Here is a 24,576-nt window from a genome sequence, read left to right on the forward strand (position 1 = left end):
CAAGCCTGCCCCAACGAGGTAGCCAAGGGCGGAACCTATTTGATCATCCATCCTTCAGTCGTTCAAATTTGCGCCAAAACACAGACTTTTGCTGTCTGTAGTCAATTGTTCTCTTAAGCGCCGACTTGTATGTTCTTCGTTTAGAGTTACCGGGCGCTAGTCTTCAATCTCTGGGCTGACAAATCTCATCTGAAAATACAAGATTGACGCTTTCTCTGACTCCGAGGTCACCGTCTTCTATCCTCCTCCAGACGTTTTGATCACAATTGAGATATTGTATTTCCATTGCCGAATCCTACTGTCTAATGCGGCGTCTTGAATCTGCCTAACGCCTCCCACCGCATCTCTACCGCAACAAAAACATGATCGTCATGAACGCATGACGAGTCCATCTATCAACCATTATATCACATCACCTGCGAGATCGGGCGAACAGTACCCCGCTATCTGGGTGACTATTCACTTCTGAGATGGAGTGCTCAATACACTGACTCGTTGTACCGCGACTGCATCCAATGGGTGGTTGACTCATCTCCGAAGAAGGAAAATTGGAGTATCACGAGAGTCATACAGCGACTAGCCTTAAGGTTTGGGTCGATTCATTCGCTTCGTGGTTTGTTTCCTCTCCATCTGTAGTTTATCGTGTACTCTACGAAAACTTTATTCTCTAGACTACCGTCTGTACGATATACGAGTAGGTGGACGATCCACCTTACGGACATGTCGGCCTCCCTCGCGGAGAGCTAGAAGCTGCGATAGATGAATTGTCCGGCGGGATAGTTCGTAATTAATGTTTTCCTAGTTGTCAAAATGTTTCTTTGAAAGTAAAGCACACGTTCAATCAGTTGCTGCCATTAACGTACAGCGCAAAACCATCGAAATTTAGGTGCCATCTTAATGATGGTCTGGCGGTCCCCGATGGCGCTTGGATATGTACCGCATGCACCGGGATCTACCTGAGTTCGGAGCGTTGGACGGACACCGTGACTTCATTCCACCTTTGGGCCGTGACAACAGACGAACGACGTTGATCACGGATGCAAGTCCCGAATTCTCGTTTTTGAGGAGTCATGGGGACGAAATGCCCAAGGAAACTTTACGCTAGCAGCATGCTGTGCCTCATGACTGCCACGATACTCATCTAGTACCACTTTGAGGTCGATGAAGCTGCCGGAAGGACAATTACTTGAACAACAACAACCATTTCCAAGCCAAATTTGAAAGCCCAGGTCGCAAACGGTGGTCTCCCAGTTTCGGACAGTTGCGGCAGAAGCCCCCAAGAGAAAGCCTCTACTGCGTGTTTTCCGCAGTTACGGATACGAGGTACGAGTAATCCGTTATTCTCGGCCGATTAATGATTTAAATGCAACACCTGTAATTATTTCCGGGCTGGCTGTGTGTTGCTAGGTTGTGAAACGGTGGGGGTGCCGTGGGCCTCAGCTTCCTGTTCCGGCATAGCTCTCTTATTGGACATGGGGATCAAACATCGGCGTAATAATAGCAGCAAAAAGTATCCCATCGGCTCCCGACAAAACGCCAGAAACCCAAATCCTTCACAAGCTTCTAGTGCAAAATTATCAGAGTTCAATCTCAGAAAAAAGAAGAAAGCAAACGTCTTGTTCACAGTGTTTTTATGGATTCAGCTGTCCTCCGCAGGGGCACGTGGTAGTACGGGATGACGAACTCATCAGGGGCCGGTTAGCCGCAAGTTGCTATAAAAGAGTAAATAGGGAAAGAGACGAATGGATCTGCAGATCATGATGCCTTCCCATCCACCACGGTCCGCTTCTTAAGGTTGCGGTTTGTCCGATTGCCTGCCGTCTTGACATGCGCTCCTCTGGGATAGAACAAGGGTTGGGCAAGGCTTGACAGGACCTCAGCTGGGCTCAGCTGGTGGGCAGGCGCTTCTTCGACCTTACCATTCAGTGTTCCGAAAGTCTTTAATGCCGGAAGGGAGTAGCCTAGACTACAGTCTCCCGTTGATCTTTGGAATAGATAATAACAGTATCACCGTGTCTTGTGAAAGCTGCATGCCGCTATTGAGGAAAATCTTCCAAGGGCATCTGCTCCAAGTCTCAGCCATATTGATTGGGGCGGGCATTGAATTGAAGTCTTGCGGTGAGTGGTCTCTGACTCGTCACAACCCCTACGGGCCTAACCAGGAGGAGACGCTCGTTATTCAATGCATCCAAGCGAGACCACCATGCTTGAGTCATGAGTTAAGATCTACAACATACATATACAAACCAACAAGAACTACTCACCTGTGCAGTCGTCACCAGTTGTAGCACCCAACCGCTCAGTCCTTCGTTTTTCAACTTTCGCTCACATACCTAGCCAACATGAAGTTCGCTGCTGTCCTTTCCGTCGGCTCTCTCTTGCTTGGATCCGCCAATGCGTGGTGGTGCACCTCCTACGGCAAGGAAGCGTACCATCTGAGCTGCAAGGCCTTGTACCCTGTATGTCTTTACAAGAACGTGGCATACATCTGATAGCATCTGGATTTATTAACACATGACTTCCTGTCAGGACCGCAACACTTTCTGTTGTAGCGAGGCAGAGGGAGGAGACCGCCACACCTGGCGAGGCGACTGCTTAATGTCCTATGACGAAGGCTCCGCTTGCGGCGACGGCGGATTTGAGGGTTGCGTAAGTCATGTCTCTTCTCAGATCTCAAGTTTGCAACACTACTGACGTTATTGAACAGTGCTATTAGGAGTAGGCAAGGCGCATGTTCATGAAGCAATTGGTCGAGCGGGGCAATATGTACATAAATGAGATACCAGCCAAACACAGGCCGACCCATTCAAGCTACCATTTCGCTAGAGAGGATTCCGTTCAGCTCAGAAATAGCGGTGTCTTCTCACAGCTCGATAGAATCCATGTTGATCTTTGTGGGAGGTGCGATCCCGATGACACGCAGTTCACTGCTCCCATTAACATTGCTGTGATTTGCAACCTCTGCGACAATCAACCACAGCAATATGTCTTATAGAACGATGCAGCTGCTGACAGTGGAGATGTAGTTTGTTCTAGCACGTCCAGACTTAGTTCCTGCCTCATTGAAGCCTCCAGCATCCCTAATCAGTACCTCTCAAATACAAAGCCGTTTTGCGAAGCCGTTTTGCGAAGCCGTTTTGTGAAAATTTGTGTAAGTTAGTTATGAGGTTTCCACGTCTTTGATAACGCTCAGCGGTGGTGGGCAGCTATTGAAAGCCGAAGGGTACCCGAAACAAAACGGCTCTGACCAGCGGTAATGTGTGGGCCTAGGCAAAGACCTTCCGCTGACGAAGGAGAGGCAAGTTGAAGACGTCCGATTTCAAAGGCGGCAACAGTGTACTTCATCTGAGTTTCGATATCGCCCTGCACCACAGGATTCTCAGGGGGAAAATCGTTGACCTCTTCTCTGACGACGCCCTATGGAACATTATGACTACCATTACTACTTCTTTACTCAATTGTGATATTCAAGTTTCGCTGAATATAACCATTGTCCATTGCTTCAGTTGGACGTTTAGCATCAGCTGATTCATGTCCTCTTCCATCTAACGCTTGAACGAACTCCTCATAGTAGTCTCTCTCTGGGTCTTCATCAACATTTGGGTACGTGTCGAAATTCCTCACATTGAATGACCCAAGACGACAAAAGCGACCCCCATCACCAGTGTTTTGACCACAGGCTCGGAGAACAAGGCCACAGATCGTCAGTTGATCTTCCCATTCTTCTTCCGGGTCATCCGATGCGTTTGCCTCATCGAATCCGTGCTCCTTCATATCGTCATTTGGTTCTCCCTCGCTCTGCGCTCGCGTCCGTGCCCGCCTAGAACCCCATGATCCACCGTAGATGGGAAGCAAGTAGACCTCATCGCAGTCCCCCTCGTCGCTCAATGCGTCTATAAAGACAGGGAATCTTTCTTTCGCTCCATTGACTCTGACATATTGGTAGTGATGGTTCTCGTCTTCGTCGGATATTTCCTCGAATTTCGCAGCCCCAAGAAGGCGGGCTTGCACAAGAACGGAGCACGCTAGCGAAAGCAAGCCGTCGCTCACTTTGCCGAAATAATCCGGGCTAGAGAGCGTAGTCCATGCATCGGTTACGCTGATGTATTGTTTCATGTTGACGCGATGATCCTTGAAGTCGATGTCCCATCCCCATGCCAATATTGGGCTATCGACGGATATCCACGACCAAGAGGGAGCTCTCCAAGCTGGCCTTCTCCGACGTCCAATAACCGCCCACACAAGTTCGGTGACAAGAGACTCTCTCCACATGCCTGCGAGGTATTGGTGGCCAGTGACCTCTTGTTGACGTCTAGCGATACCGGCCAAAGCGGGTAGGTGATCCTCAGGATCTGTAAGTTGAGCGCGAGAATACTGGGAGACAATGTCACGCCACCTCCAAGCTCGGTCTTCCGGACAGACGAGGTGTGATCTGGCTAGACCACTAATGCCAGGCGGAAGGAATTCTGATCGGAAGCCGGACCTGCATTCCCAGAAAATACCAGTATTGCCAAAGTAAATTGTGCGGGCGGGAAGAAGCCTCTCCTGTAGAGTCCAGGCTCGAGTGGCCAAATGCGTGTACGTGAAAGATTCATCATACACGGTATCACCATAGAAATTGCGGACTGCGGTAAATTTGTTTGAGCTCACTCGAGCATAGAGTCCCCCACTGTAGTACTTGTAGCGCTCTGCTTTCGAGAAGAAGCCCTCGTCAACGTTGGTCGCGGAGGATGCGGCGAGGTTGACATAGCTATTGCCGTAGACAGATCTCATGCGGCTGGATTCAATGGACCAATCTTCGGGGTCATGTTGGACTATGCAAAGAGCGTCGATCCAGATGTACGAAAGTCCTAGTTGCTTCGCCACATGAATAGCATCTCGGAACGTTTGTGGCAGATCGCTGACAGAAACACCTTCCAGAAACGACTTCATCGTATTCTGAGTCAGGCTCAAAAATGGCCTAAGACCCCAGCAATAGCTCAGTGTCGCGTATTGCGGCATAGTGTCGAGGGCTTCAGTGTGCACCACTCTGGCATAATCGCAGTCAAAAAAGAGTAGCCTTGCAGGGCAATCATACTTTTTTTGATTGACACAGACTTCGTGAGAGGTTTTGCATTCACGCAGCCACATTCTAGCAAGGTCGTATGCGTCACGGTTTTCTTGCCAGGACGAATCTATATCTATTAGCCCAAGCACGCATTAATGGATTCTCGAGTAAGACAATATTGTGTGCTTACATGATGGTTGCGTCAAATCAGAGTAGAACTTAGTAGCTTGAGCGCCAGGATTGTTGCAGTGAGTGGCCTCCTTCCCTGGAAAGTTTAACCATATGATATGCGGTTTGAATGGCCCCTCGCCCCAGTTCTGAATGGCCAAGGACATGAAGCCATTGTGACCGAATGCTCTGAGCCGCAACTCGATCCTCTGAAAGGTAAGTAATACTCCCGCTTGAACTAATCTCCAGTGTATAAGGGCACACAATCCGCATCCAGCACTGGCTGCCGCTTCGATCTCGCAAATGCTACTGAAAGAGCGTCCTTGCATCAAAGTCCAACCTCCGATCGATAGGTCTGGCCAGTGTTGCAACAGATCTCGACACTCGCCGCAAAATCCGTCCGCGATGTTCATCGTATGTGCGAGCCTCTGTATCTCGATTTTGATTCTCTGATGGTCAATCCTATCCTTCTCAACCTCTTGAACAAGATCTGAATCGGCTCCGACATCATCGCCATCAGCTGCGAGATATCTTTCAGCCCACGTATCGGGTACGTTGTCATTGGTCATGGCGGTAGTTTTGCCGAAAGAGGCGGAGGACTCTCGAGTAACAGGATCCATCTCATTTGGTGAGCTGACGAGAGGCTGACGAGAGGCTGATGTACAGGTTGTAGTTCACGAGTTGAGTGAGGATTTAAGGCGTGCCAGCCTGATCAGTTTGATGAAGATGCAATAAGCACTTGGCGAACGAGCGTGTCATTGATTGATTGGCTCGCTTTCTCGATGGAATGCAGCAAAGTGGAACACTACGCGTCATTGTAGACCAATGAAGAGCCATTCTGGAAGTTTGATATGCGCTCGAAGTGCTCTTTATCAGAAACTTCATTATCAAGCTCGGAGCCAATCTGATGGGTGGACGGTTTCATCACGAAAACAACGAAACCATGAATTTCCTCAGAATTGTCATTTAGTAATATGAAATTCTATAGTTCAGGAGTGCTACACGCAGCTTAAACGTTAAGCGGTGACCGCGTTGAGAGCCGTCTAGAAGTTAAATGTGGTTGAACGATAACCCCAATTTCGAATAGGAACACGTAGGCCCAAAATACGTGGAGACATGACTTCTGGAGGCCTGTACTGCAGGGCTTGTTGTATTTTCATAGTTTCGCGTTCATTAGACAACCTGGGGATTATATTATGAAGAGGCATTCAGTAGGCATATCATGGACAGGAACTGGCCAGGTTAAGACGTCTTGCTGGGAGGCGATGTTCAAGCCACATGGTTCAAATGCACTCAAGCTAAAATCAGCCACCCAGCCACGGTTCAGCCACACTAAATGGCCCTGAATCTTTTTGCCCTTACTGTTGATTGGCGCGGTATTCGAACATCTGCCCCTTAAAGCCATTCGCTAGTTGTTGTCTCTTCAAAGGCATGCGTCATGAGGACTTCGTGCTTCGCCAGTAACAATTTCCAAGCACATAGAAGACATTGAAGCAACAACTCTTCCAGCAAACGTCATCAATTCATCTCACGTGTCTTGGCCAATTCTTGATTGCATCTCCTCAGACCCGAGGATCCGGTTCGCCTTTCCCACGTGCGGAGTGGAGATGCCTCGCCGGTAGTTCGCGTCGGGTCGCGTCGGGTCGCATGTCGGAAGCGCCGTCACGCCCGTGGAATCATCGTCAGTCCAGCGCAGTGGGGCTGCGCATAACATGATCGAATGTCGGGAACCATCAGCGCAATCACATGACATTGATCGTGGCTGAAATCCCTTTCATCAAGTTGTAGTTCCCAATAAAGGTGTTGCGCAGAATTAAGAGTCAGCACTAACAATGACTACCTCGGTCCAAGACCGCTTTGTGCCAGACCTTAGCTCCAGGCAAAGACCCACTTAATCGGCTGCAAAAACCCGTTCGTGGCATCGTCGACGGACGACTTCCGAAGGCCGGTCCCTGGGATTCTGGGCTGTCAGTTGGTCACAGCGGCCACTGACGCGAGTCAAACCCACCCCCAAATTTATCGTTGGCGCCGTCCGACGCGACCTGGGAGACAACTCCAAAGTCCTCCATGTTTTCTCCACCCAAGTACCCCGTGGGGATGGGATCCGACTGGTTACGTCGGACGCAGGGCAGGATAAATACTCTTTGACAGCCAAACTGCCCCCGGAAAAAGTGTGATCCCCGTGCGTGTCGATGTCTAGATAATCAATCGGACGGCTCCCAACGTCTTTGGCAAATCTCACACCCGCTACGACCACCTCTTCGCACCGCAGCAACGCAATCATGGGTGGTTTCAAGGCTGTCGAGGATCGGCCGACGCCGAAGGAGGTCTACAACTGGCGGCTCTACATTGAGGCTTCCATCATCGCAACCGGATCTTTGCTGTATGATATGACGAGACTTGCTTTGAAAATTGACATAACTGACGGTCCTCAGGTTCGGTTACGACTCTGCCTTCATCGGAACCACGATCGCACGAACTGGTTTCAAGAGAGACTTTGGAATCACCTCGGAGAACTCTAACAACATCTCGAGTAACATCACCTCGGCGTTCCAGGCTGGTGCTCTCGGCGGCGCGTTGCTCTGCTTCTTCAGTATGATGACCTCCTTCTAGCCAAACAGACAAGAGCTGACATGTCCCAGTCACTGAGCGCCTGGGCAGAAAATGGACTCTGCAGGCCAACGTCGTCATCTTCCTCGTCGGCGCCATTCTCATGGTTGCCGCGACAAACCAGCTGTCTTACATCTGTACGTTAATACTTACACCCGTTCTCTTTTAACAGTGACTAACATTATGAGTTCAGATGCGGGTCGCGCGCTGACGGGAATCGGATGCGGTGGCATCACGGCCACCGTCCCCTCCTACATCGGTGAACTCTCGATCCCCTCCATTCGCGGCATCCTCACCGGTCTCTTCGAAGTTGCCTACCAGGTCGGTTCCGTCATCGGCTTCTGGATCAACTACGGCATCACTCAGAACATCAACCCCAACTCAGCAACCAGTTGGAGAATCCCGATGGCTTTCCAGCTTGTACCTTCCGGCATCCTCTTCATCGGCTGCTTTTTCATCCACGAGAGTCCCCTGTGGTTGATGCGCAAGGGCAAGACTGAGCAGGCGCACAAGGTTCTCGAGTCCATCAGACATCTCCCCATCGATCACAAGTGTAAGTCTCTCTTTGCCCAGATCCACGATCAACTACTGACCTTGTCGCCGAACAGACATGCAAGAAGAAATCGACATGCTCCAGAAGAAGATGGACGAAGAGGCCGCCGTCGCCAGCGCCTACGGCACCGGCCAGTGGGCCTACTTCCGTGGCGTCGCCAGCACGCTCTGCCGTAAGGGCATGTGGAACCGCCTCGTGCTTGTCTTCTGCGCCTTCGCCCTCAACAACCTCTCCGGTGCCGCCGCCATCAACTACTACTCCCCGACCCTCTTCGCGTCCATCGGCATCACCGACGTCGCGCTCTACACCGGCATCTACGGCCTCATCAAGGCCATCGCCTCCATCATCTACTTCATCTTCCTCATCGACCTGCTCGGCCGCCGCTGGCCCGCCATCATCTCGTCCTTCGTCTGCTCGCTCTGCCTCTGGGTCGTCGGCGCGTACGTCAAGATCGGCCACCCGGCGGACATCATCGCCGTCGGCAAGGAGCTCTCCGCCTCGACCGCCGCGGGTGGCAGGGCGGCCACGGGCATGATTATGATCTACTCCATCTGCTGGTCGTTCGGGCTCAACGGTATTCCATGGATCGTCTCGGCTGAGATCTTCCCCGGTGCGCTGCGCAACTTCACCGGAACGTATGCCGCTCTCGTCGTCTGGGCTACGCAGTTTGCTATCACGAAGGCGCTTCCGTACATCTTCAGCTCGTTCGGCTACGCGACGTGGTTCTTCTTCGCCGCGTGGATGATTGTGGCGACCCTGTGGGCCTTCTTCTTCCTGCCTGAGACCAAGGGTCTCACCATGGACCAGATGGATGTCATCTTGTACGTTTGTTCTTTTCCCTCTAAAGCCAGCCCGTTTTTACTGACTCCTTTCCCTACAGTGGCTACGCACACGACGCCCGTCCGGAACCATCGACCAAGGTCGTCGACACTGCTTTCGACGATATCGACAAGGCGAAGCGAAGTGAGCACACCGAAGATGTGTAGATGTTTGTTGAATGATTAGGATTTGCAACGCCAGTTCATGGTTGGAAATGAAGCCCAAACAATGATGGGAGGAAAGTGTAGTTAATAATGAGATACCACCATGATGAAATAAACCACATCACGAAGTATTCGATTCAACGTTTCGTGAGAAGGATTGAGGAATTTCTTGCTTGCTGTGCATAGCTGTGTGCGACCCCATGTCATGGATGAATTGGCTTCATCAAATTTCCCTGGCATCACAATCAAGCCTAACGTGCGATGATGAGCACTTCATATCTAACTCACTATCACGAAACATGGCGTCGGCGCTGGATGCTTGATCCATCATTAGTTCTCAGTCCCGTCAACATTGAGTGATGCAGGACGATATTGGCAGCTGTATGGCCAACTTACATACCGCAGCCAGACGTTTTGAGACAGCTCAAGTTAGACAAGGTCAAAGATTTGATAACCAACAAATGGAAATCCAGTGAGCACCCTTCCGGTAAGGCCACACTTAGAGAAATGAATCCCAATAAGAACCGAAGGCAATCCAAGAAGTTTACGAACCAAGGCACATTATCTCATAGCAGCGTCTATTCATTATATCTTTGCTGTAAGTCTAACGACAATATCCCAAAAAAAAAACGCCATTTCATGCCATTATGTTTTGTTTCTTCCGCCACACACAACTCAAGCACGAGCGTTGATCTTAGCCTCCTCCTCAGCCAACGGCGCAACCAGGTCCGCGATCCACGCCTGCTTCTCCGCGTCGGTGTACTGCGGGTACGGCCGTCTGCAGTGGCAGCTCGCAAGCGGGTAGCCCAGCGACTTGGCCACAACCCACTTAGTACCATTAATCCCGCCCTTGCCAAACGCCCACTCCATCTGCGCAAGCTTCAACTGCGCCGCCGTCGCCTCCTGAATCTTGCCCGCGTTGTACAGATCGAAGATCTCGATGCAGTACTTGGGGTACAGGTTCGCGACACCCGTAATCGTACCCGTGCTGCCGACGGCCATCGCGGGGACGAGCCAGTCGCTCTGGCCCGCGAGCGCGAAGAACTCGCTCGGGTCGAACTCGGCGCGCACGCGCGCGACCTTGGCGATGCCGCCGCAGGTGAGCTTGACGCCGACGATGTTAGGGTGCTTGCCGAGGCGCGAGAGCATGTCCGAGTTGACGTCGAGGCCGGCGGCGACGCCCGGGAAGTTATAGATGATGATGGGCACGGGGGACGCGGCGGCGAGCTCCTCGAAGAAGCCGACGATGGCGGCCTCGTTCATGGCGAAGTGGAAGTAGGAGGGGACGAGGACGAGGGCGTAGTCGGCGCCGGCGGCCTTGGCGAGGTGCGTCTCGGCGATGACGGCGCGCGTGGACTGGCCGCCGCAGCCGAGGGTGATTGTGAGGTCGGGGCGGCCGGCGGCGACGGCGATTTCGCGCGTCTTCTGGACGAGGGCGGTCTTTTCGTCGGCGGTCAGGGTGACGGCCTCGCCGTTGGTGCCGGCCAGGACGACTATGGACTGTTAGAGATGTGGCTCCAAGGTGACAGAACTGAGGTGACTTACCGCCGTGGAGGCCAGACTTGACGAGGAACTCAATGTGCTTGGTCTGGACGGCCCAGTCGATCTCCTGGTTGGAGTCGTCGGCGAACCAGGTCAAGCTGGGGACGTGGATGCCCGGGGGGAAGGACTTGGCGGCCATTGTGGAAGATTGGATAGACGAGCAAGGGTGGAGATGATGGGGAATGAATCAAAACTTGGCCGAAAAAGAAACGGAATTTGCAGGATCGTTAGAAGAGGAGAAGAAGTTTTTGCAGATTTGGCTGGAGATGCTCGATACAAGTACGCGTCAAGCTCCCTTACTCGGGGGCCGTTGACCCCTCCAACCCCGCGCGCCTTCGTGTCACCATCGCGGGGCTCTCAGAAAAGTGGACGACTTTCCGACAAGCCGACAATTCGTTTTTCCCCACGGGCATGACCCGATCGAATTGAGCGAGGGTCGCGTGGAGCGTGGAGGCGGCAGAAGTTGGTCTGGGGCCACAACATGGCGTGAGAATTACTCCGCCATTTCGAAGACCCTGGCTACCATCGGTCATCTGCCTGGACAAGTTTGAGACCGTTCAATTCATGGTGTCGGATGCCGCCTGGGCACGGCCACTGAGTAGAGTACCCGAGGCAGTGGATCCATCGCGGGGCCGGAGTGGGCCTTCCGATCGGCATCGCGTCGGGTACCTGGGCTAGCGTCCGAGGGGATCACATCGACGGGACCGACGCGGTGAGGCGGAAGAACACGAGGAATCGTCACCGTCGCGTGCCTAGGAATGAGCTTGGGGAAAGCAATCGAGAGAATACAGACAGATGCAGTGATCAAAACAAACAATGCATACGTAGAAACAGCATACTGGGTATCTAACAGAAGATAGCTAATGTCCACCTCGGCTGGGCTCATGTTGCGTGCTCCCATTCCTTTATCTCGTTGTGCACAATGATCTCCCCCATTTCGCCGTAAAAGGGCCGATTCCAGTGAACTTCCCCTCAAACAATCGCGAAGCAAGAGTTAAAAATGGCGTGCATCACCGACCGAATATCAACCCGCACCTTCTCGCTGTCCTGCCTAGCCTGCACCTCCTCCAGCACCTGCGCCGTGATCTTGGCATTGCCAGCAACCTTCTCCATCCGCAGGATCTGCGTCTTGATCCACAGCCTCTCCGCCGGGTCCTGCTCCTCGGACCCCAGCATCAGCAGCGGCCACAGCATGTTCACCGGCAGCGAGTTGTCCGCGTCCAGCGAGTCCACCAGCAGCCGCGCCAGCCGCCGGATCTGGCTCAGCGCCTCTTGCGCCTCCTTGGTCAGCGGAAACGTCTTGTACGCCACCCGGTGCAGGTGCACCTTGCTGGCGTGGTAGTTGGCGAGGTACGTCCGGAACGCGCGCGTGATCACGAAGGCGAGGTGCGCGGAGACGTGCGGCTCCGTGAGTTTGCCGGCGACGGCGTAGTCCATCAGCGGCGGCCGCTGCTCGTACAGCGTGCGCAGGTCCGCGGCGATGGCGGCGCCGATGTTCATGACCTCCGTCTCGTCCTCGACGGTGCCGCGCGAGCGGTGCCACGGGTCGATCTTGGATATGCGGCCCATGAAGCTCTGCACCTTCTGGAAGAAGACGATGCCGGGCTGGTACATCACCTGGAAGAGGACGTCTTCGATGTCGCCCTCGGCCAGGTCTTCTTTGGACGAGTCGGCGACGCCGCCGTCGAAGCTGGCCGGCGATGCCTCCACCAGTAAAAGCTCGTCGTCCTTGGACAAGAGAAGGCCTTGGCCGCCAGCTGAAACGGCGCGGGCGTCGAGGAGGCGCATCCACTGCAGGAACTGCTTCTCGATGGCCGCAAAGCTGCTCTTCTCGCCCTGCTGGAAGAGCCCGTACGCGCGCTTCAGGAACGAGTCCGCCGCCTTGATGGAGCCGCGCAGGATGTCGACGTAGCTGAGGAAGAAGAGCGTCGCGAGCAAGTGCTCTCTGCGGGAGCTGCGGCTGTCGTCTCGCGGGGACGAGTCTTCCCCGTACGCGGCGACCTCGGCGACTGCCTTCTGGTAGTGGTCCTCGGGACTGGCGAGCCAGGCGCCCTCGCGGCGCGAGAGCATGAGGTTGGAGAAGGCGAGGACGGCCCACTTGACCATCTGCGAGGCGCCGGCCATGTCGACGACGACCTGGCGGATGGCGAGCCACTTCTTCTGGGTCTCGACCTCGGCGAGGATGGGCGGGACCACGACGCGGCTGAAGTAGTCCATGAGCCTGTCGTCCTCGGTCGGGACCTGCAGGGCCATGGCCTGCTGCTCCGACTGGCTGCTGGCGTCGGGGATGGGCGACGGGTCCGGGAGGTCGTCCATGGTGGTCCGGTCCGGGAAGGTAAGATCGGGAGGGCTGCTCATGAGCGCCGTTGGTCTGCCGATCACTGGCTGGGCGGCATATTGAGGTCGCTGTAATGGTTCAGTGACATGTTTCGATAAAAGTCGAGTGATCTTCATTCAGAGTAAGACGTGAAGTGAACTTACAAGAACCTGGCCATCAAGGCTCATCTGCTGCCCCGGCTCGGGGACCTGCTGCCAGACATCGCCAGTGTCCCACATGAAGCTGGCATAGTCGAAGATCTCGTCGACGGCCTGCATGGGCTGGAACATGGACGCTGCCGGCGAGACGGAGGCATCGGTGGCATGGGACCGCATGGCCGGGCTGCGGGCGCCGGCAGGGACGGCGGCGGCCAGGGTTGCGTGTGCGGCGGTGCTGTTGGACTGCGGCCGCCACTTGCATTCCAGATTCAAGCGCTCGCAATGGCTGCATCGGGGCCGCGACTCATCGCATTTCACTTTGCGGCGTCTATGGGGGGTTGGTTGATGCGACGTTAGCAAGGGGTAGTGGATGGAAAGTTTCCAAGTGATCCCACAGGTAAAGATGTGTGGTGACAGGAGTACTCACTTGCAGGTCAAGCACCCTTCCCGGGACCTCACTGATCTCCTCGGTGGTCGGGAGTAACTTGGCAGAGCCGAGGACGGCCCGCTAGTCTCCTGCATGCTTGGAATTGCGGTCGTCGCGGGCGGGCTCCTTGTTGGCTGCGACGGCGGACATTCTCTTTTCCCTCTTCTTCCTCCTCAGTCCCACAGCCCGTTGGATCAACTGAGGTGTGTGCCGTCCTACCTCCCTCGGGCCTGGGGCTCTTCTCAGTGCTCACAGCGCCGGTTCAAAGTCAAATTGTGTCTGGTAGGTAGGCAGTGTAGGTAGTGTGAGGTAGTTCAGTGGGTGAAGCAAGGCGACAAAGCTGGGGAAAGGAGCGCGGGGGAGGATAGAGGCGGGACCATTCCATTCGATGTTTTCCGCCGGTTCCCCCTTTCGGTGGGCGCCCCCTCTCTCCGAACCAGACTCCACGATGTGGGGATGAACTGCGGAGAGCGAAAATTTTCAGGGGGCCCTTTTTGGGGTTTGCGGTGTGTGCACTGACTCGCTGGCGCATCCCCGCGCTGGAGGTTCCCTGGAGCAGTTTAGTCATGCCAACTGAACTTGGCCGGGGGCTGCACAGAGCACCGCCACAAGCCACACCTTGAACAACCTACTTGTTCATGAAAGAAGTTCATGTCAATGAAAATAGCCATCTCTCGTGATTGGTGGTACAGATGTTGGCTAGCTTGCCATGATTCGGCGACACATCCTGAGGGTCCTTAGGACATCTTCTGACACAAAGTCAAGCAAGAGTTGAAAACTTCTCACGGGATCTGCATTTGTTTGTCGTATGGCTGCAAAATGTAGCCATGTTTCCCAACACCCATACTCCATCGGTGAACTTCCGTGGGGAAGTGAGAGAGGAGGCTAACCCCAACTGTCCAACACCATCTTGAACAGACCCTGGCCATCGCTTCGTCGCCAAGCCAATCCTCCGCACCTAAGATTACGGCAGTGGCGTTTCTCGGGTGCGCGTGATGATATCTCTTCGCAGCCTTTTCACAGTGAGGAAAATTCAACGCCCTTCCGGAACGAATCACAATTGTGGTGTAAGTTGTCGCTGTTTATCCTGGTTTGGTCACCGAAGATGGGTTTACTCTGATTGGTCCTGAGGGGAACATCGCTTTTTAAACTTGATTTCTACCCCGAGCGCCACTTGATTTCGGGCTTCTTAAGTCTGAGATTCGTATCAAAGTCAAGAGAATCGTGTGCGGGCGTACTCGTGCTGGTGGGCAACTTCCCCTTAGCCAAATCGGTGGACATGTCCGGAGACGAGCTCCACAAATCCGGCGTGCATCTGGCCTCCGAAAATCAGAATTGGCTTCCGAGACGGACCGCCGCCTCCGCCTGAGATCCTTCGGAGATGTGGATCCTAACAGATCAAATACTATCGCGTATTTACTTGCTACGCTCTGAGCTGCTCCTGCCTACTGGAGCAACTCCGGCTATTCTACCCTCAATAGAAGGTCCTGTTTTTGTTTGGTATATTCAGAAAATAATTGTTTTCAGCCAATTCGCACAATCTTCGGCGAGAAGATGGCAGAGGAACATGCTGCGGTCAAACGGAAAAGCAGCCCCCACGAACCGTCGCAAATCCGTGCCAAGTCGCCAAGTCACGCTTGCAAGTGAGGGGGAACCAACCCCAGACCGGGGGTGGCTGAGCACACTGTCTGCAACGAAAATCAAGTCGGAAACACATTTAACTGATGGCATCCGACAGTCTGGCAGGAATAACCGATGCAACATAAGAACCGCCAGTCAAGGTCACAATTCGCCAGACGACATGTCAAGTGATTGTAGTTCCGGGGTAAGGGAGCCAGAAGAACCTGGGGTCACGGTGGTATTGATTGGTGCAACAGGAAGCTTGAATCCACCATGGCGGTTAGCGAGGAGGTTCAAAAAGCCCTGCATGCCCGCCGCAAGCCAGATCTGAACGAGATGGACAAGCAGCCAAGAAAACACCAAGACAGCGCCATCACCAGCTTTGGCATCCTCCGCCGAGGTGTTCGGGATTTATGATAGGTTGTGGAGAGCCGCGTTCTTGACAGCGCAGCGGCGTCGCGTGGTCTCGGAAGTCAAACTTGACTACCGAGGAGGGAGGTTGGGGCGGGACGGATCCAGGCCCCGGGGGATGCATGCCCCCGGCGCTGGGCCAACCCCGGCTTCCGCCCACGGCCCTGCTGTCGCGCCCGCACGCCTTCATCCAACGTCGAGCCAGAACCGAGAACCGACCACCTCTTGTCACCATCTTCCTCCCCCGAAAGCTGTCTCCCGAATCCTTGGACCCGGACGCCCGTGAAGGTCACGCTCGGGAATCACACCTCAGATTTGAGATCCGGGCGTTGGGAATCTTGAGTGAGTGCGCGCCCGACGTCTGAAATCCCCGAGTTCCTCCGGCGCTTTTCGTCTCGGCGTTCCATCACGGTTTAGCGCTGCCATCAGCGTGCATCCCACGATCCACGAATTCGATTGAAGCCCAACGACAGGACATATATCTGGTCTCCGTCCCATGCAGAAGACCACGCGCGGAATCTACTTTTGCGAATGTTTCTCGCTGCCGCTGCAATCAGTGACTAAAGTCCTGCTCTCAATATGAAACCACCGCATTTCCGCGGATACGTTCTTCGTTTCCTCGTAAAACATCGCTTCGCACAAATAGCCACCTGAGTCATATCAAGACAACAGTTCCAACGTACGTTTTGTGAGAGATCTCGGTCTTGGCTCCCCCGCCACCATCCGTGCGAATCGCCTCTTAGAACTCCATGAGCGATCGCTCTCGGTTTTGCGGTCGAGTCTTCTGCAAATCTCGTAAAATGAGGCTGTGCAGTCCCAGATGTTACGGAACCGTGACTTGGCGCTTCATCTGTTGACAGCGGCGAATAATGGTGCATGGTGCAGTGTCCGTGGAGATAACGTCCACGAGGCCCAAGCGAGTCCGCGCTTCGGGACGTGAAAATAACCTTCTGTCTTGTCGAACTCTATTTTGTGTGCCCCCTGCTCTTCAGTGAATTCAGACGAAGTTCTGCAGGCCGTTGGGGTTCTTGACAATATTCTTGTAAACCTAGATCTAAGATTTCCTAGTTATCATGAGCAGCATTGCGATGCTGTTTAGGTATCTAATTGTCAAAGTATGAACAGGTTATTTCAATATTGTGGCGCAATTTGCAAACCTTCAAAAATTGGATATGGCTGGGCTCCAAAGTTAGAAAATGAATTGAGACGAAATAAAACGGATGTCTGTTTTTCTCTCTCCCCCCCTCTCGTCTTCCTCGGCGTTCTTCTTGGCTGATCCACACATCTGCTGACGCCAAGTCTGCGGAGGTGTGTGTCTGCCAACCCAACTGTGCAGGGGTCCAATTGCCAACATGATTGTCTGGTTGGAAACACCTCTCTTCCCATTCTTCTCTCATTTCTTCCCCTCTTGCTTGCCAGCAGCTGCATCGCGCCCAATTTGGTTGGATGCCCTCTGCCCTACTAACGGCAAGTTTTAACGACCAGACTATGCACCCAGTTTTTTCCCCATGGGGGTCATCGCGGGGTAAAAGACGCTGATCCTGATCATTCCACAACAATGTCGCAAAACATGTCCTTTCATTCGACGGAGCGCACTTCAAGCTTATTTTGGGTGGGCACGTCGCAGTTGGCATAGATAAAGCTTGCGTCCCCTCCACCCCGCCGTCCGTGGGTTCGGGTCCCTTTCGTGTTCAGTTACGCAACCACGTTCCACGTTTCTGGGGGCTTGCCGAGTCTTCTCTTCCTTACGTACTTCTGCTGCCAAACGAGACCCACGAAACCAGCTGTTCTCGCGCCACTTGCGCCTCGATCGCCCAACATGGGCTTCTTCAGCACCCACGCGGCAGGGACGCTTGATCCCCCCGAGGTGCGCAATTGGCGCATTCACTTGATTGCGTTGGTTGCTAGCATGTCGGCTCTGGCCAGTATGTCATCGATTTCCCTTTTCTTTGAGGTTGCGGACAACCTGCGTCACGGTGTTCTAGAACACTTCGGCTCTCCGCCTCTTGCCTGAGATAAGGTTTGAGGCTTGCGACCGGCCCGCGCCGCCGCGTTTCGGGAGCCACGCAGCCAGAAGTGGATCATTCGGACCCGAAGCACGGCGTTCATCGGACCTAGGGACAAATGGCTAACTCCGGATTTCAGTGGGATACGATACGGCCGTCATCGGCGGAACCATGGCGCTGGACTCCTTTCGACGCGATTTCCACCTCGACGAGGTCAGCACCACCGCAAGAGATACCATCCAAGGCAACATCGTTTCAACTTTCCAGGTACAAACCACCGTTTCTGCCCCTCAAATCCTCAAGCTAACCGCTACCCCCAGGCCGGCTGCTTCTTCGGCGCCCTCTTCACGTTCCCCATCGCCGAGAAATTCGGCCGCCGCAAAACCGTCATGCTCGCCGGCACCGTCTTCCTCCTCGGCGGCACCCTCATGACCGCCGCCCGCGGCTCCCTCAACATGATCTACGCCGGCCGCGCCATCGCGGGACTCGGCATCGGCGCCTCCTCGCTCACCGTTCCCGTCTACATCGCCGAGACCGCGCCGCCCTCCATCCGCGGCCGCCTCGTCGGCATCTTCGAGATCGCGTCTCAGGGCGGCGGCATGCTCGGCTTCTGGATCAACTACGCCACCGACCGCACCATCAACGTCAACAACCACGCGCAGTGGGTCGTCCCGCTCGGCCTCCAGCTCGTGCCTGGGCTGGGGCTCGCGCTGGGCATGATCTGGTGCCCCGAGTCTCCGCGCTGGCTGGCGAGGGGCGACCATTTCGACGCTGCGGAGAGGATTCTTGTGAAGCTGAGGGGCTTGCCTGCGGACCACGAGTACATCCGCCGCGAGATGAATGATATCCGCACGCAGGTTGAGCAGCGCACGAATAACCGCTTGACGAAGAAGCAGATGTTCCAGAAGCTGTTCCAGAAGGGCATCCGCAACAGAATGGGTCTCGGAATGGCGCTGATGTTCCTGCAAAGTTTCACTGGAGTAAACATTATTACCTACTGTAAGTATCTTCAAGGTCCTTGCTGCAAAGTTCATCTTCTGATGCGTACGATACAGACGCCCCCCGCATCTTTGAGAGTCTTGGTATCACCGGAACCTCGACGAAGCTCTTCTCCACGGGATTCTACGGCATCGCAAAGACCTTTGGCATGTTCCTGTTCACATTTTGGGTTGCCGAGCGGGTTGGTCGACGGAAGGGTCTTATCTGGGGTTCGGCCCTTGGATGCATTCCGATGTGGTACATCGGTGGCTACGTCATGCGTAAGTTCACAATGGCTCTGTTGGATTTTGACGAAGCTGACTTGCCTCTTCAGGCGCGGATCCTGCCGCCAGAGCGGCTGCTGGAGTTATCATCCGGGATGGCTGGTCATATTTGGCCATGGTTTGCGTGTACATCAACGGTAAGACTTTGAGCACCTCGCATTTGGTCCCTCAAGTTTGCTGACGCATGTCGTAGGTGTGATCATCTGCGCCACATGGCAGGGCATCACCTGGCTCTACGCTTCGGAAGTGCAAACCCTCGAGATCAGGATGCTTGCCGTCTCGATTACCACCGCCACAACCTGGCTCGGCTCCTTCATCATCGCGCGCTCCACTCCGTACATGATCTCAGATCTAGGCTACGGCGCCTACTTTTTCTTCAGCAGTATCCTCATGCTCATGGGCATTTGGGCCTTCTTCTTCGTTCCGGAGACCAAGGGTGCGTTTCCTCTCTCTCTCACCTGTGTCATAAACCTGCACCATCGTTGCTTCGTCACTGACACCAAAAACCACAGGCCTGACCCTCGAAGACATGGACGCCCTCTTCATGCAGCCCACGCACAAGACCGTGTGGGCGCAGATGCGCGGCCGCGACGTCGTCACGGCTGGACGCGCGAGATCCCCGAGCATTACCGACGAGAAGCTCGAGGCCAACATCCAGGCGGCGCAGATCGAGGAGCGCACCAAGTCATGAGACTTGTGGACGCCTTGGTGCGGCCTGAGAACCGGAGCCGAGGCGTATTTAATGCTGCTTACCTTTCTGTCAACCCTTGTTTCAAACTGTATCCGCAAATCTGGGGTGATACATTGAGTTGAAGTGTTCTTGGACAGTGGATGAGGAGAGAAGATTGGGTTTGGGTTGGATGAGAGAATGCAAACATGTGACTATGAAATTGAATAGCGAATCGCCATGTCTCTGTTTGCCTATGGCGAGTAGAACATCGAGTTGAAGACACGAAGAATATGATCATTCGAGCCTCTCAATTCGCGTCTCTATTGAACAAGGCCCTCTTCCTGCCCCTTCGACTCTGTACTAAAATCCTGACATCCCTACCCGTTAGGAAAAGCAGAATCACACGAATACAGTACTCCAGTCCTCATTCTCAACATATTCCTTGAAAGTGCGCGGTCGACGTGCCAGCTTGGCAGGCTCGATGTGACTACCGGCCGCATAGGCGGAGTTCCAGACCTCATGAAATTTGAACATTTCGATCATGTCATCGACAACGAAAGGAGGGAGGCCAGCCTGCACCATACCCGCCCTGCTTTGCTCCTCGGTAACCTTGTTGTACGCAATCTTTTTGCCCGTGAGTGTGGAGATATTCTTCACTTGATCGGGGACAGTGACCTGGTCCCCGTAGGCCCAGATGATTTTGCCATCTCCCCTGTTGAATTCATCCGACTCGATAGCCAGCTGGACAAACAAACCAAAATCATGATATGTGTCGAGGAGCGGCATCCGAAAGTCCTCAGGCCAGATACCATCGACAACATAAGAACCATCTCCAGCAGGTCTGGGACGACTGAACGTAATGAAGTTGTTCATGTACCCAGCGGCGTGGATGTCGACGAAGGACACACCCAAGGCTCGCGCATGGTCGGAGATTTCCGCCTTCGAGTCGAAATGATAAACCTTTGTAAGCTTTCCGTTTGTCACGTTGGTAGCGTTGGGTTCGGAGGAGACTAGGAGCAGTTTCACTCCGACCTTGTGGGCTGCCTCGACCAAGGTTTTGCCCTCGGCTATCTCACGGGTTTTGTCGACGTGCTCCCAGAAGTTGGTCATGACTTCAGGCTTGGCAATTAGCACGCGTTCGACGCATCACAACACAGCAGCGACCCGGGAAGAAGTGACCTTACAAAGACATAGGTTGCACCCTGGAATGACTTTCGGATTCCTTCGGCATTGTCGGCGGACAGGTCAACGGTCCAAACCTCGACACCCCGCTGCGCAAGAGCCTGAGCCTTGTCTTTCTTCGCATCTCTAGTGAGACCGCGAATACGGTACGGCTTATCCGACAGCGCTAGGTTGTTGATGACACTGCCGCCTTGTAGGCCCGTTGAGCCGACAACGGCGATAAGAGGCGCAGTCGAATCAGAGGAGATGGTCATGATGTCTCAGTGACTGGTATGTACGAAGTAGTCGATTTGGAAATGTAGTAAGAACGAGGTGCCAAGGATGCCAATCGACGCACACATATGATGTCGGGAGGAACTATATGTAGACCCAAGTGAAAAGGCTGAATCTTGATCGTTGCCCAGGTCGAATGAGTATGTCACTGATAGATGCGCTCTTTGCCCTTCCCGAAATCCGTCAGTAGAATTGAAAATAGCGCACTATCAAGAGGTGTTGCGCGCGGCTGTTCTTACATGTGTAATCAGGCGCGCGGTGGAGGTCTCAAAAGACTGATGCGCGCGCGTCCTGACTAATATTTACCAGGCAGAATCACGCCTGTGTCAATACTGTAGTAAACAGAGACGTAGAGGCGGAACAGGTGCTCGTAGCGTCACGTCACCGGACATCACGGCGGCCGTTGTCCGACTGGCGGATCGAAGACTGCTGGTGGCGTCGGTGTATGTGCCGGCGGAGAGACCGGAGATGCTTCGACAGGCGTGCTAAAGCAGGCCATCACGAGTGTCCGAGGTGGAAAGGGGAAGGGGCGGACTTAGTCCTGGCAGGAAACTGCAATCGCCACAACTACCTGTGGGGAGGTGATGATGTGTCGGAGGATCGACAAGGTGATCGATCTGATGAGCGAGTACGAGGTCCTCGCTTACTAGCCTCCTACCCGAGGCTGTCACCGTCCCACCCGATCGAAAACGGGAGCAGAGAGTTTTGCGGAGTTTCCCCGCATAGCCACGGGTTGAGAATCAGTACTAATGGCATAGACCACTAACATAATGAATCCACCATTTCGTATCCTTGGAAATTTGCCGTACACCGACCGTGGTGGTCCACGGTCAACGGCGACGACAAACTCCGACCTACTCCATGGTTGAGCTTGCCGCCTTTCGCTTCCCGGCCCGGCGTACGCTATCTGGCATGTCATGTTGCGGGGCGCATGTCGGTTTCGGACAACTTTGAAATCCGTGTCTTGTCGTCTCGCCGAAACCCCCTAAAACAGCGGCAGAGATCAATGGTTCCTGGTTTAATGCCAAGAACCCCCAAATCCTTGGATGGCAGCTCTCCTACAGTAGGTGTTCAGATTCACGATTCCACTTGAAGTATAGTCTTTTTGATCCACATCCATGCACAGCTGGTACGGTCCAAGGCTACAGATGTTCCATACTTGAACATGGCTTCGGTGCCGAGACGTCTCCATAATCCAGCATCGTCTATGACTCGTTTCAAGTGATGCACCAATGATAGTTGTAAGCCGTATGCCTTTACAGATTTAACTATAAGATGGGCTGCGGGCTGATTGCGTACATGTCGACTTTAATAAGCGGTGATGATGCATGTTCACCCCAAAATACGGATCCGGTACGCCGAGCATAAATATCTGTAGCTGGTATCCTTCCCTTTCTCAGGAAGGCCTCAAAGTCATCAGTTGAACAGAGTGTGGTGCTCTATCAACCAGCGTTGGGAATTTTATCTCTGTGTTCATCATATATCTTTACAATGGGCGCCCAACTCGTACTGGCCGCCGCAGCTTTTGCGCTGCTGGCACAGGTTCTTTATTCCTATGTTCGGTGGGTTCGATCCCCCTTGCGATCAGTACCTGGTCCCTCGCTGGCTCGCTTCACCGACTTTTGGTATTTCCACCGTCTCAAACAAGGAGGTTTTGAGAAGGTCAATCAGAATCTACACGAACAATACGGTAGGGACACTGAGCTGATGACAGTAAAATGGCTACTTACGTTTCCTGTTTCTCTCCAGGCCCCATCGTCCGCTATGGCCCAAACCGATACAGCATTAACGACACGGAAGCCCTCAAAATGATCTATGGCCACGGCACAGAGTTTCAAAAGTCGGAGTGGTATATTTCGTTCCAACCTAACGAAGAGCTATGGAATCTCTTCTCGGAGCGTTCGGCGAAGCGTCATGCACGTAACAGACGGTTCTACACGAACGTATACTCTATGACATCCCTTATCAGCTATGAGCCGTACGTGGACGAGTGCGGCGCCTTGTTTGCGCAGCGGCTTTCCGAGTTCTCCAAGGCTGGGGCGACGATAGATATTGGACATTGGTTCCAATGCTACGCTTTCGACACCATTGCGCTAATGACCTACGGAAAACGTCTCGGGTTCCTGGACCGCGGCGAAGACGCTGCTCACGTCATTGATAATCTCAACCAGAGCTTAGTCTACATGAGCTTAGCTGGTATCTTTCCTTTCGTGCACACGTACATCACACCGATACTGAACAAGGTCGTTCCGGGTCTAAGTATGGGAGCTAAATTGCTTTATATCTTGAGCTTTACAGCGAAAACCATCGAGGAGGAGAAAGCGTCACCAAAGCCGGTCATCGACGTCGAGGGTGCCGAAGACAACGTGGCCGTTGGAGAAGCGTTCCTGACCAAGTTCCTGGCCAAGCATTCCAGCAACGCTGACGAGTTTACACAATGGCATCTCCTGAACGGTTGTATGTCCAATATGGTCGCCGGGTCTGACACCACCGGAATCAGTATCTCTGCTATTCTCTACAACTTGCTTAAGAATCCCGACACTATGGCTAAGCTACGCGAAGAGCTTGCAGACTTTACTAGCCGCGGGGAGCTGTCGCAGTCACCGACATTCAAGCAAAGCCAAAAGATGCCCTACCTCCAAGCTGTCATCAAGGAGGCATTACGCGTCCATCCCGCTGTCGGACTGCCTCTAGAACGCATCGTTCCCGCAGGCGGCATCACCATCGCCGGACGCTTCTTCCCTTCAGGGGTATGTTTCCTTCATGTTCTTCCGCATATCGTGGGGTAACTATGACTCACTGACACTTTCTTGCATCCTTTTAGTCCGTTGTTGGTATCAATGGCTGGGTTCAGCACAGAAACAAGGACTTCTTCGGAGAGGATGCCAACAGCTTCAACCCGGACCGTTGGCTGATTGAAGACGAGCAGAGGCTCTCCGTGATGAATAGAAATTGGATGCCTGTAAGACCCTATTCACTTTGTCTTGCCCTTCACTTTTAGTCTTATTGGTGTGCATGGATTCTAAACCGATTTCACCATTATAGTTTGGACTGGGATCGCGTACATGCATTGGCAAGAATGTTTCCATCCTCGAAATCTCAAAGCTCATCCCTAGGATCATCCGCGACTTCGTTTCAAGCTCGAGGGCGATGCTGCTGCGCCTGCAGGGACGTGGAAGACTCACAATGCGTGGTTCGTCAAGCCTCAAGGGTTCCACGTCAGTGTAAGGTCGAGGACGTAAAGCTACTAGGGGAGAGGCATGGCGCATAACCACACCAACAACACTTTGTTTATATACATCTTTGGTCGCGGTTATGAAGCGAGCATGGGGAGAGCAGAGCATTCA

General features: G+C 53.6%; 8 protein-coding genes across 8 annotated transcripts; 4 read left to right on the forward strand and 4 right to left on the reverse strand.

Annotated features, from left to right (window-relative positions):
- Positions 1–2,342: 2,342 nt before the first annotated feature.
- On the forward strand, positions 2,343–2,716 carry CGCS363_v001734 (uncharacterized protein; the record flags this gene model as incomplete). Its single annotated transcript, XM_036633583.1, has 3 exons — positions 2,343–2,459; positions 2,530–2,649; positions 2,708–2,716. 3 exons carry the CDS (start codon positions 2,343–2,345, stop codon positions 2,714–2,716), a joined length of 246 nt encoding a protein of 81 aa, XP_036502701.1.
- Positions 2,717–3,450: 734 nt separating this feature from the next.
- CGCS363_v001735 (uncharacterized protein) lies at positions 3,451–4,932 on the reverse strand (the record flags this gene model as incomplete). The annotated part of the gene is made up of 1 exon (XM_036633584.1): positions 3,451–4,932. The coding sequence occupies one exon, from the start codon at positions 4,930–4,932 to the stop codon at positions 3,451–3,453; it is 1,482 nt and encodes a 493-aa protein (XP_036502700.1).
- Positions 4,933–7,497: 2,565 nt separating this feature from the next.
- Positions 7,498–9,364, forward strand: qutD-7 (Quinate permease; the record flags this gene model as incomplete). The annotated part of the gene is made up of 6 exons (XM_036633585.1): positions 7,498–7,598; positions 7,651–7,808; positions 7,858–7,962; positions 8,019–8,378; positions 8,434–9,199; positions 9,259–9,364. The coding sequence occupies 6 exons, from the start codon at positions 7,498–7,500 to the stop codon at positions 9,362–9,364; spliced, it is 1,596 nt and encodes a 531-aa protein (XP_036502699.1).
- A 672-nt stretch (positions 9,365–10,036) lies between these two features.
- Positions 10,037–11,042, reverse strand: CGCS363_v001737 (putative 4-hydroxy-2-oxoglutarate aldolase; the record flags this gene model as incomplete). Its single annotated transcript, XM_036633586.1, has 2 exons — positions 10,037–10,854; positions 10,907–11,042. The coding sequence occupies 2 exons, from the start codon at positions 11,040–11,042 to the stop codon at positions 10,037–10,039; spliced, it is 954 nt and encodes a 317-aa protein (XP_036502698.1).
- Positions 11,043–11,875: 833 nt separating this feature from the next.
- Positions 11,876–13,555, reverse strand: CGCS363_v001738 (uncharacterized protein; the record flags this gene model as incomplete). The annotated part of the gene is made up of 2 exons (XM_036633587.1): positions 11,876–13,309; positions 13,385–13,555. The coding sequence occupies 2 exons, from the start codon at positions 13,553–13,555 to the stop codon at positions 11,876–11,878; spliced, it is 1,605 nt and encodes a 534-aa protein (XP_036502707.1).
- Positions 13,556–17,655: 4,100 nt separating this feature from the next.
- On the forward strand, positions 17,656–19,795 carry qutD-8 (Quinate permease; the record flags this gene model as incomplete). The annotated part of the gene is made up of 7 exons (XM_036633588.1): positions 17,656–17,761; positions 17,982–18,109; positions 18,163–18,841; positions 18,898–19,101; positions 19,155–19,241; positions 19,298–19,540; positions 19,617–19,795. 7 exons carry the CDS (start codon positions 17,656–17,658, stop codon positions 19,793–19,795), a joined length of 1,626 nt encoding a protein of 541 aa, XP_036502706.1.
- Positions 19,796–20,173: 378 nt separating this feature from the next.
- Positions 20,174–21,210, reverse strand: NMRAL1-0 (NmrA-like family domain-containing protein 1; the record flags this gene model as incomplete). The annotated part of the gene is made up of 2 exons (XM_036633589.1): positions 20,174–20,893; positions 20,959–21,210. The coding sequence occupies 2 exons, from the start codon at positions 21,208–21,210 to the stop codon at positions 20,174–20,176; spliced, it is 972 nt and encodes a 323-aa protein (XP_036501909.1).
- A 1,510-nt stretch (positions 21,211–22,720) lies between these two features.
- PDA6-1-0 (Pisatin demethylase) lies at positions 22,721–24,457 on the forward strand (the record flags this gene model as incomplete). Its single annotated transcript, XM_036633590.1, has 4 exons — positions 22,721–22,919; positions 22,979–23,979; positions 24,054–24,191; positions 24,275–24,457. 4 exons carry the CDS (start codon positions 22,721–22,723, stop codon positions 24,455–24,457), a joined length of 1,521 nt encoding a protein of 506 aa, XP_036501910.1.
- Positions 24,458–24,576: the final 119 nt, after the last annotated feature.

Source organism: Colletotrichum siamense (genome assembly GCF_013390195.1).
Source record: "Colletotrichum siamense strain Cg363 chromosome Unknown KSG_Cg363_contig01, whole genome shotgun sequence".
Taxonomy (NCBI): Eukaryota; Fungi; Ascomycota; class Sordariomycetes; order Glomerellales; family Glomerellaceae; genus Colletotrichum; species Colletotrichum siamense.